General features: G+C 40.9%; 1 protein-coding gene across 1 annotated transcript in view; it reads left to right on the top strand.

Moving 5' to 3' along the window:
- LOC132531419 (aromatase) overlaps positions 1-12,546 on the top strand; it is a 32,997-nt gene that overhangs the window by 8,740 nt on the left and 11,711 nt on the right. Inside the window, exon 3 of the mRNA XM_060169162.1 lies at positions 10,623-10,777. Coding sequence (XP_060025145.1) covers positions 10,623-10,777 — 155 coding nt within the window. The remainder of the gene's footprint in view (positions 1-10,622; positions 10,778-12,546) is intronic.

The raw sequence follows: 12,546 nt of genomic DNA, 5'->3' as shown, positions 1-12,546 counted from the left end.
AAGTTTGACATCTGTAGTCATTACAACTGTGCTGAGATTATGCCCCAACTTTCAAGTCAGCCGAGTTCTGAAGTCGGGGGAGCTGCAGAACTTCGGGGGGCGGGACGTCAGGCACAAGTGCTGCCGGGATTCTGCCTGAGCAACTGGGCGCTCTGGGGGGAGCTCCATCTGATCATCTTAAAGTGCGTAAAGTGTGCAAGATTCCCAGGCGGGGATGCTCTAAATTACTGAGGGTCTACAGACGTTACGCATGACACTTTATGTCGTGTGTATGTATTAGTGTTTGTAATAGTATCAAAAAGGAGAATGTGGGTAGCATCCATAAAGGGGAGATAGAACTTAGCATGCTAACTGGGGTCAAATTTGCACATCAGTTAGCCATTTAAATACTAATTATTGTTATAGCATTTGTATACCTGTTTTAATCATGTATAAATTTACAGGGAATTCATTCATTTATTTTGTAAGCATCCACTATTGAGAATTTATACTAAGCACTGGATGATCCTAATCTATCATAGTCATTATAGGCTCTCCATTAATTCATTAAATAAATATTTATTAAGAACTTATTATGTACAACAGGTTATCATGAACAAATCAGCCCCAAATCCCTGCCCTTGTAGAGGAATATATTGTTACAGTGTTAATACACCGACAATAACAGGGTAAAACATAGTATAGCAGTAGGGTGAATGACTGTCTTGGTTTACTTGGGACCAGAGGATTTCCCACGTTGTGGGATTTTTAATCTAAAACTCAGATAGACCAGGATGGTTGTCCACACTATTAGCAGGTAGATATGGGCTATACAGAAGATAAGGTGGGTGGAGCAACTTTGCGATGGGGAGAAATCAGGATTCCATTTCAGATATTTTGACTTGACTTGCCTAGTACCGCCGAACGGGAAGTTAAGAAGGAAGGTCAGAAACTAGCAGAGGAGGGTGAGGACAGCCACACAGAGAAGGGAAAACCAGGAGAGTGTGGTGGTCTGAAAGCCAGGCGAGAATGCATGTCAGGGAGGATGGAATTGTCAACTCTCCAGATAGTGCCACATGACTGGACGGAGATGTGAGCATTGCATTTAGCACCAGGGAGGTCATGGGTGACCTTGATAAGGGCAGTTTCAATGGAGTTCTGGGGGCAAAAGTTTGACCACTGTAGAGAATGGGGAGAGAAGAATTGAAGGCAGCAGGTATAGACACTCTTTCCAGGAGTTTTCCATAAAGGAGGCAGAGAAATGGAACAGAGCTGAAAGGGATGTTTGGTCCAAGGAGTTTTTATTCGTTAAGATACAAGATATTATGACATGTGTATTTTGATGGAAATGATAAGTTACAGACGAAAGTGTTGATGCAGCAGACAGGAGGAGTGTGCCAGGTGAGATGACAAGGGGGTCCAGGTAACAAGTGGATGCGGCCTTGAAAAGGGACCTGGAAGTTCATCCACAGTAACAGGAGGGAAGGCTGAATATATGGGCACTGATCCTGGTGGTTGGACTTGCAGAGGTTCCAGTTGCTTCTGTTTTCTCAATAAAATAGGAAATGAAGTCTGTAGTTGAAATAAAGGTGAGAAGTACAACACTGGGGGACAGAGGAGACAGGATATAACAGTCATCCAGGAAAGTGAGAGAGTGACCGGACTTGGGAAATGTAGTAGAATTGCCAGCTGCACTAAGGGCTCACTTGAATTTAACTGAGACCTGCCAGTGTTTGTGTGTGTGTGTGTGTGTGTGTGTGTGTGTGTCCATGTGCGTGTATGGTTTTTTCCCTGGCCCCATTCAACTGCCAGGTGCAAGCACAGAGTAAGCTAAACTGAGAGCTGGATTTAGCCAGGGTTGAGGTTTTACCAGGCAACTAGGACAAAGTAAGCAGAGGGTCAAGGGACTTGAGGATGCATGGAAGGGAGAGACTCTAATGATCGACAAGAAAATATTTTTCCAACTTTCTAGTAAGAAAAGTTCAAATGAACAGGAAAGTTAGAAGAGCAGTCCTCCCCCCTTTTTCCCCATGACCTTGACCTTCTGAAAAGACCACATCAGTTGCCTTACAGGATGTCCCACATTCCAAATCTCTCTTACTGTCTCATTATGGTGTCATTGAACATATTCTTCTATTCCCGGTATTGCTTATAAACTGAACACTAGGTCTATAGGCTCTATTCGATTCAGGTTAATTGTTGTGTAATAATACGTTCCTGTTAGTCCTAGGCACTTCACATTGCATCACATCAAGAGACCAGGGAAGGTGTTCCCATATTAGAGATACTAAATTTGGTCAGCTTAGGGTGGTAACAGTCAGATCTCTCTGTTACAAAGATTCTTTTTCTCTTGCAGAGACCTCAGTATCAAACCTGGGTAAGGATATTAGAGGGCAAAGGACAGGGAAAATGTGGTAAGATTGATGGAGTGTAAGTCACAAGCACAGAACAGGTCTACACAAGGCAAGTGTTTATAAAATTTTGGTACCAAATATTCCATTGATTGTCTCCCTTGTTTTCCTAGTACTCATCAATCTTGAATCTGACCACAGGTGTCTGAGTTCTTTAAACTCAGAATGGGAGGGTGGCTTTTTCTTTACCACCTAAGGACTTACTTCCTGGCTACTTTTCATTTTGAAGAGACAATACGTTTGCCATCGTTGGAGATGTCTTTTGACCTCAGTCACATTTCAAGAAGAATAATGACCCCCAGGGATCAGGCATCTTATACTACCCACTGTTCCTTCTGAGCCTGGGAACTCACTTGGTCTCTCCTCAGTGGTAAGAAGTCCTCACTCTCCCAGTCAGTCAGTCAGTCAGTCAGTCAGTCAATGTAACATCTCCCTCACCTGGTGTTACAGGCCAGCCCGCATTGTGGGAAGGAGATCTCTAGTGTTCTCCTGAATATCAGGGAGCTCTGGGCTGGCATCCCTAGTTCATCACCAACCTTCCCTTCTTCACTTTCCTGATTTACTCCAGTTAGATAAAACCTACTTTTCGTAAGTGATCTTGTTTTAAATTGCTTGTTCTTAGTCACACTTGGCTTGCTGTGTATATCACTTCTGTCTTGCCTATTTTGTTCTTTGCCAAGTCAGAGCCTCTGTCTCAGGATAACTGAGATGTTGGCGCCCCCAAAAGAACACATCGATTTTAAATGGTAGCTCTTTATTAACTAACATTTAACTTAGTTTAAATTTGGGTTCAAGTTTTTAATTGACCAGTAATTCCTCAAAACATATGGACAGACCAATGTGTTTTATGATATACTCAAAAGCTCTAAAGGTCAGAGCAGAAAAATAGTATTCTGTTTGTCAACTAATCACTTAAAATTTATAGATCTGAGTTTGTGAGTAAAGAGTATACAAATTACTTACTTTCTGCTTTAATTATAGAATGAGGTAGTGGAAGGTAAGAAAGCTAGAGGCCTGAAATCTATTAATTAATAAGAATTTCAGTCTTTTGTATGCATGATGTTTCCATACAGGACAAAAGTTTGGCTAGTTGGTCAAATTAATTCCCTGGAATACAAATAGAAGCATCTGGATTTTTGTTTTTTGCTTTTATAGTTGCTAGGAAGATAAAAACTTGTCCAAAACTTAGGGTAATTTGAATATCATCTGGAATTATATCAAAAGTATATTTGACTTAGTAGAAAGTATTTTGATTTGAAAATAAGATTTTCTTCCTGAAATATGTATCAAGTAAATAATTTATTCATATAATAATTCTGTCTTCATTTCACAGAACTGCCATTATTTCAGGGCCTTTCTTTTAAAGTTTAAATGGGACCTTGGAATCCATCATAAATGTGTGGGTTTGGCTAGTACTTAGCCCACAGCATTAGCTACTCAGCCAGAGCTGAGCTCTTTTAGCCCAGGGTCTCCTATGGCAATATGTCCTCACAGGCATTAACTGAACAACCTCATTAAGGCAAAGTCATCCGTTTAGGAGCCAGTTGCAATTTGGATAGAGAGGAGCTAGTGAGAAGATGGCCACCCTAGCCCAGTGCAAGAACAGTTATGTAGGTTATAGTAGCTACTCCCCATCTTTGAGGGTTATGTGTTCAGAAGACACCCATAGTAGGAGAATTTGCAGTTGAGAAACAGAATTTTAGTACAGAAGTGGCGAGGAAGAACTAAGGTTGTAGCGAACACAAGAAAACGTGTACAATATTTACTTCACCAAAATAAGAGAAAAAATAACAACTAAAATAAAGCTAACACCAGAAATATGTTATGCATCTTGAATTTGCACAATTGAGCACTGTGCAATTCCTTCCATCTTCTATCCCCTGCACACCAGATTCTCCCTCATTTGCAGTTATCAAAAAGATATTTATAAATATATTTTACTTTCCTGCTATAATGTACATATTTTCTGTTTATTCCTCTGCCCAAATGTTTGGTTCCTTTCTGATGTCATGATTTGTGTCTCTGAACTCCACTCTGGCCTTGGAGACATGGGATAATGGGTAATCCTCATGTGGGAAAGTTCTGGAAGATCTATTTTAACTTCCCTAGCAGACCTGAGCAGGTTAGCTCTCGAGCCCCGAAGTTAAGGGTTCAATCACTTTAGCTCTGCCTATGGCAGCTCCTCGCCAGAGCACACAGGATGGGCAACTTTTATATACTTTCTGGCTCCTGCCCTGTAAACATGGCCAAAACACAGACTAATGCATTGGCTTTCTTCATGTCTCCTGTAGCTGCACTGCAGAAAACCTCTACTCCTTCTCTGCTCTCCACTCTTTTTAATTCCCAAACTCCACTTCCTTTTTCTGATTATCTCCAAGAAAAATGCCTATCAATTTAAAGCTACTCGAGTGGAAATTTTTTGAAGTTGCAGAACTGCCATGCTTACATGTTACTAAGGGGAATTTGCACTTGGCCGTGTGGTCCATGTATAAACACTATGACATAAACCCTGTAATCTGAAGAGCCTGTTGTCCTGCCCCACAGAGGAGTCTGGATAACGTGCTTGGAAGAGCTTTGCCAGCATGGGGAGGTGGAGGGTGATACATGAGACCGTGTCTGTGCCTGAGCACAAACCCTGTGGTCCTATTGTCTACTCAGCAGCAGAGTCAGTCGAGGGCCCCACACCTCAGAGGTGGCATTACCAGGGTCATAGGTAAAAAGGCTGGAACTTGGAGGGAGGTGGCTGAGACATGACTTCTCTTTCCTCCCTCCCTCACCGTATCTAGGTGCCCCTGTGGGTAAGGATTTTGGGGTGGCTGTCTGCACCTCCTTCTGCCCTGGTCTGTCTGCCGTGTATCCTCACTGAACTGACCTTCCTCGTTACCTTTAGATAATCTCGTTTGATTTCTCCAAGGGGTGTTTGGTCTTCAGTCTTCGCCTATAATACAAACAACTGGCACTTATGAAAAAAATGGACATACAAACACCACATGTCCTGCTTATATCTTCCTATGCTCTGATAAACTCCATCCCGTCTGTGTTCATACCCCCTCCATCTCACTCATCATAAGGAGGGTCAACCACATAGCTTATTAACAAGGACATTTTGACTTCCAGCTTCCTGAGCCGTGCTCATCATGGTCACAGACACCACTTAGCCCTCACCCAGGTAGCCTGCTTCTGTCTAGGCCCTGCATGAACCTTTTCCAACCTCAGCCCCTTTCCACAGGAAATGCAGTCACCTGCAGAATTTCTTAATTTTTCTCTTGGTAGATGAAAATTAGTTTATACCACCCACACTTGATTCTTAACTTCATGAGTTCCCAACAGACATTCTTTTCTTCTAAAGTCCCTCTTTTACTGAGCAGTGAATGAGGAGTCTCTCTCCTCCCCAAATCCTCATAAACATAGGTTCATCTCAGCTGTTTCCTCTCAAGCCTTCCCTGTGCTGCTTGCATCCACTATCTAATAAACCCACCCCACCTTTTATCCTGAAGAGAATAACTATCCATTTATGCTTTCAATTATTTTAAAATATTATTCATTAATTTTATTCAAGGCATATTTATCACGTATGTACATTGGCAGATCTAGTAAAAGTAAGCAAAATAAACAATGTGAAATCAGGGGCTTTTATAATTATTAGCATTTTTACATTTTATAGTAGCTTATAATATAGGTGTTATTATTTGTGTCAGTATTGAAAATAAAGGGAATAAATGTTTTCCCCAATGTCATATATATGGTAACTATTGAGGTCAGGATGCAGACCCATACCTTTTGGGGGTGTTTTTGAGTTTAGTCTTTTTAAAATTTTTTATTGAAGTAGAGTTGATTTACAATGTTTTGTTAGTTTCAGGTGTACAGCACAGTGATTCAGTTATATACATATATATATATATATATATATATATATAGGCAGACCCATATGTTTTGTTTTGGTTTTTTTTTGACTTTAGTCTTTTTAAAATTTTTTATTGAAGTAGAGTTGACTTACAATGTTTTGTTAGCTTCAGGTGTACAGCCCAGTGATTCAGTTATATATATTCAGTTATATATATTCAGTTATATATATTCAGTTATATATATATATATATATATATATATATATATATATATACACGTTTTCAGATTCTTTTTCCTTATAGGTTATTACAAAATACTGAGTATAGTTCCCCATGCTATACGGTAGTCCTTGATGGCTATCTATCTCATATACAGTAGTGTGTATATATTAATCTCAACCCTCTTTCGCCTTTGGTAACTGTATGTTTGTTTTCTATGTCTGTGAGTATCTGTCTGTTTTGTAAATAAGTTCATTTGTATCTTTTTTTTTTTAGATTCCACATATAAGCGATATCATATATTTTTGTCTGACTTACTTCACTTACTATGATAATCTCTAGCTCCATCCATGTTGCTGCAAATGGTATTATTTCATTCTTTTTAATGGCTGAGTAATATTCCATTGCATATATGTACCACATCTTCTTTAACCATTCATCTGACGATGGACATTTAGGTTGCTTCCATGTCTTGGCTATTGTAAATAGTGCTGCTGTGAAAACTGGGGTGCATGTATCTTTTCCAATTATAGTTTTCTCTGGACATATGTCCAGGAGTGGGATTGCTGGATCATATGGTAACTCGATTTTTAGGTTTTAAAGGAAACTCCATACTGTTTTCCATAGTGGCTACACCAATTTACATTCCCACCAACAGTGTAGGAGGGTTCCTTTTCCTTCACACCTTCTCCAGCATTTGTTATTTGCAGACTTTTTAATGATGGCCATTCTGACTGGTGTGAGGTGATACCTCATTGAAGTTTTGATTTGCAGTTCTCTAATAATTAGCAATGTTGAGCATTTTTTCATGTGCCTGTTGGCCATCTGTATGTCTTCTCTGGAGAAATGTCTATTTAGCTCATCTGCCCATTTTTTGATTGGGTTTTTTAAATTGAATTGTATGAGCTGTTTGTATATTTTGTAAATTAATCCCTTGTCAGTCGCATCATTTGCAAATATTATCTCCCATTCTGTAGGTTGTCTTTTTGTTTTGTTTATGGTTTCCTTTCCTGTGCAAAAGCTTTTAAGTTCAATTAGGTCCCGTTTATCTTTTTTAATTTATTTACTTTTTAAAATTTTTGGCTGCTTTGGGTCTTTGTTGCTGCGCGTGGGCTTTCTCTAGTTGGGGCGAGCAGGGGCTACTCTTCATTGCTGTGTGCAGGCTTCTCATTGCGGTGGTTTCTCTTGTTGCAGAGCATGGGCTCTAAGCGCGTGGGCTTCTGTATTTGCAGCACGCGAGCTCAGTAGTTGTCACTTGCAGGCTATAGGCGCGCAAGCTCAGTAGTTGTGGCGCACAGGCTTAGTTGCTCCGTGGCATGTGGTATCTTCCTGGACCAAGGCTCGAACCCATGTCCCTTGCATTGGCAGGTGGATTCTTAACCACTGTGCCACCAGGGAAGTCCGGTCCCATTTATTTTTGTTTTTATTTCCATTAATCTAGGAGACATATCTAAAAAGATATTGCTGCAATTTATGTCAAAGAGTGACCTCCCTGTGTTTCCCTCTAGGAGTTTTATAGTATCCGGTCATACATTTAGGTATTTAATCCATTTTGAGTTTATTTTTGTATATGGTGTTAGAGAATGTTTTAATTTCATTCTTCTACATATAGCTGTCCAGTTTTCCCAGCACCACTTATTGAAGAGACTGTCTTTTCTCCATTGTATACTCTTGCCTCCTTTCTCATAGATTAATTGACCATAGGTGCGTGGGTTTATTTCTGGGCTTTCTATCCTGTTCCATTGATCTATATTATTGTTTTTGTACCAGTACCATACTATTTTGATTACTGTTAACTCTGTAGTATAAACTGAAGTCAGGGAGCCTGATTCCTCCAGCTCCGTTTTCCTTTCTTAAGATTGCTTTGGCTATTCAGGGTCTTTTGTGTTTCCACACAAATTTAAATTGTTTTCATTCTAGTTCTGTGAAAAATGCCATTGATAATTTGCCATTGCAATGAATCTGTAGATTGCCTTGGGTAGTATAGTCATTTTAACAATATTGATTCTTCCAGTCCAAGAACACAGTATAACTTTCCATCCATTTGTGTCGTCTTCAATTTCTTTCATCAGTGTCAGTGTCTTAATAGTTTTCAGAGTACAGATCTTCTGCCTCCTTAGGTAGGTTTATTCCAGGTATTTTATTCTTATTGATGTGATGGTAAATGACTTTTTTCCTTAATTTCTTTTTCTGATCTTTCGTTGTTTGTGTATTTTTGCAATATCTACAAATCAATCAGTGTGACATACCATACTAACAAACTGAAGAATAAAAATCATATGATGGGCTTCCCTGGTGGTGCAGTGGTTAAGAATCCACCTGCCAATGCAGGGGACATGGGTTCGAGCCCTGGTCTCGGAAGATCCCACATGCCGCGGAGCAACTAAGCCCATATGCCACAACTACTGAGCCTGTGCTCTATAGCCCGAGAGCCACAACTCCTGAAGCCTGCACAACTAGACCCTGTGCTCCACGACAAGGAAGTCACCGCAATGAGAAGCCTGCGCACCACAACAAAGAGTAGCCCCCGCTCGCCGCAACTAGAGAAAGCCCGCGCAGAGCAATGAAGACCCAACGCAGCCAAAAATAAATAAAAATAAAATAAAATAAATAAAACATTTAAAAAAGTATTAAAAAATCATATGATCATCTCAATAGATGCAGAAAAAGTTTTGATAAAAATTAACATCCATTTATGAAAAAAACTCATCAGAAAGTAGGCATAGAGGGAATCTACCTCAACATAATAAAGGCCATATATGATAAACACAAAGCTAACATCATACTCAATGGTGAAAAGCTGAAAGCATTTCCTCTAAGATCAGGAACAAGACAAGGATGCCCACTCACCACTTTTATTCCACAAAGTTGTGGAAATCCTAGCCACAGCAATCGAAGAAGGAAAAGAAATAAAAGGAATACAAACTGGAAAGAAGTAAAACCGTTACTGTTTGCAGATGACATGATACTATACATAGAAAACCCTATCCTTTCAATTATCCAAATTATCCACTCTTCCTTCAAATGCCGTAGCCTTACTTATAAGCAGTCTTAATAAAACATCTTCACACCAAAGTGAGCTCCTCTGCAGAAGAATTCTGTACCACTGTCCTAAGAAGACAATATTCTCTTCAAACATAGAGGCCCCATGACGTCTTCAGCTAGGATTTTACAACATGTTATAATGCTCATTGCCTTATCGTGCCCCAATTAGAGTAGGATTTGGGGCAGGAAGCAAGACCTGAAGGAGGACATGGGTGGGGAGGGGCTGCCTGCTCCTTCCTAGTTGCTCTGAAGACCCAGCTCAGGCCTTAAGAGCCAGGCCTGGGGGTGGGAATAGAGGGCAGAACAGTGGAAGAGGAACCAGGAAGTTCAAGGAAGCCTGGGTTCCTGGCAAGGTCCCAGGGTTGCCACAGCAAGGGCTATCTAATGGCTCAGCGTGTCCTATGTCCTGGGAGAACTCTGTGACCCTGGAGACCTTGATGAATCATGATGGACGCAGAGCCCCAAGACAGCTGCTGTCACCACCACAGAGAGCCTTCCAGGCCAGCCCAGCCAGCCAAGCCCAGGGCCAGAGGTGCCCAGGAGATGTCCTTCAGTCCTATAATGATACTCCCCTGGAGGGGCCAGGCCTGATTAGGGCCTCTGGGGGACGGGTGGTACAAGGCAGAACTGTTGCTTCCAAAACTAAAGAGGTAAGACTTCAGGTATTCCAGCAACTTCCGATTATGAGGCTCACTTCTGCATGGGGAGCACTGTCTGGAGAGGGACTGCTTGGAGGCTGGAGGCTCTCAGGAATATGGTGGTGTGGAGGGTTCAGTTTCTTACAGGCTTGCAGCTCTGACCACAGTAGTGGGTAATATTTTAGAGACTAGGAGTTTAAAAGAAGGGGAAATAATGAATAACTGTGCGTGTGTGTGTGTGTGTGTGTGTGTGTGTGTATTGATCTTTAGTGATGCTCAAACAGGGAGCTAGTAGGTAGAAATGTTTCAACTGCCGAAGGAGGTTCTTGTGCTAACACAGGTGCTTATTTAATCTGAACACTAGAATTTATGCATTTTGTCAAGATCAACATGCATTTGCTATGAGAGCCAACTGGTAGTCAAACTCATTACCGTGAGTTCTCTGGACCCTTAAAAATCAACACCAAGGTTTGCTTTCTCTGCAGGTCTTCGAGTATGTTCCACATAATGAAGCACAGTCACTACACATCCCGATTTGGCAGCAAACTTGGGTTGCAGTGCATCGGCATGCATGAGAAAGGCATCATATTTAACAATAATCCAGCACTCTGGAAAGCCGTTCGACCTTTCTTTACAAAAGGTATTCAGGTGCTGGGTATAGTCTGCTCTTCTGTCTATGAATATGCCTGTCTTAAAATCATTTTTAACTTCTGCTTCTTCACAGTTTTGAAATAATAAGAGCTAACATTCATTATACATGTACTACATAGTAGGCACTGTTTTAAACACTTGATACTTTAATCCCACAGCAACCCCGTGTGGTGAATACTCTTATCACTTACATTTTACAAATGAGAAAACTGAAGGATAAAGAGGTTAAGTACCTTACCCAATTTCTACCATTAGTAAATGGTAGCAAAGAAGACAACCCCAGAACCCACATATTTAACCACTTCAATTTTGTTCTTTCTGTTTTTACATCCATTTCATGGATGTAAAAAAGAATTAGCACTCTATATACTTAAGGTCACTTCAATTAGCGTGTATGTCAATTAGTGTGTCAGCCATATCCTTGATTTAACATAGCCAACATGTTTGCTGAATCATTGGCTGACTTCCCAGATGTTTTAACAGAAAGCAATTTGCAAATAAATTAGAGAATTTTAGAACTAGAAGGGCTGTATATGTCATCTCTTTCAGCCTCTGAGTTTTATACTCAAGGAAGTACATTTCTAAAGAGATTGTGATTTTTCCCCCAGGCAACATAGCCAGATATAGATGAACAGAAACTGGGCCCCAAACCTCCTTATCTAGTGATTTCCCCCTTTACTATATGCTGCTGGAATGGAAGCCTTTGGGAAATAATCATGACCAACCTTTGACATTAACATCAGAGAAGATGGTCATATACTAGAAACCTTATCATTGATGGAATCTGGCACTAGATGGGTTGTAGGTCTGACCAGGGACCATGGATATTCTTCCCTCCAGCCAGCCTCTGTAGTGAACCTAGATGCCACCTGTGTGGCTGCCGAGACGGGGAAAATCTACACCTGTCCCAGTCTAGTGGTGATCCCTCTCCACAGAGCTGCCCATCACCAAGACTCAGCACAACTCTAGCACAGATTCCACTACCTTAGTTTCCTATTGCTGCTTAACAAATTGACACAGACTTAGTGGCTTCAAACCACACATTCATTACCTTACAGTTTGATGGGTCAAAAGTCTGACATGGGTCTCATGGGGCGAAAATCAAGGCACTGATACGGCTGTGTTCCTTTCTGGAGGCTCTAGGGAGAAAGTGCTTCCTTGGCTTTTCCAGCTTCTAGAGGCTGCCCACATTCCTTGGCCTGTGACCCTTTCAGGGATATTACATTCTGTTCATATGTTTGAAATGTGGCTTCAAGCTCTTGAACATAGAGGCAAATCATACATCAGCCTGGGAGTGATAATCAAAGCCATCCCTTCCATGCAAAGGATTGATTCATGAAGGAATCATCTGTTCCACTTCTGGATGTAACAGTCACCCAGGAAACAGCATCCCTACCTTTCATATCTCCAAGTCCTTCCTAAAGTCAGAAAGTATGCTGCCAACCCAAACTTCTTTTTTATACGTGTGGAAATGCTTAGACTCTAGGACCACTCACCAGGTCTCCTTTCTTATTTGCAAAGTGTGACATCAGGGGCTTCTGCAGCACAGTTGATTTGTTTTGTTGGAGGACCCTAACAGCAAGTCTGAATAATAAAAGACATTAAAAAACTAATTACTCTTAAAGAAAACTTAAACTTAGAACAAGGAGAAAAAGGATTTTAAGAGTTAACACTCATGTTAGACCACCTACCATCATGACTCACTAGTGCAAAGACGGTCAGGGAGCAGAGCAAAGTAAGAGATCAGAGCCAGTTCAC

This window comes from Lagenorhynchus albirostris, chromosome 1 (assembly GCF_949774975.1).
Source record: "Lagenorhynchus albirostris chromosome 1, mLagAlb1.1, whole genome shotgun sequence".
NCBI lineage: Eukaryota > Metazoa > Chordata > Mammalia > Artiodactyla > Delphinidae > Lagenorhynchus > Lagenorhynchus albirostris.
Note: the sequence above shows the minus strand (reverse complement) of the source record. Positions and strands in the feature narration are given on the sequence as shown.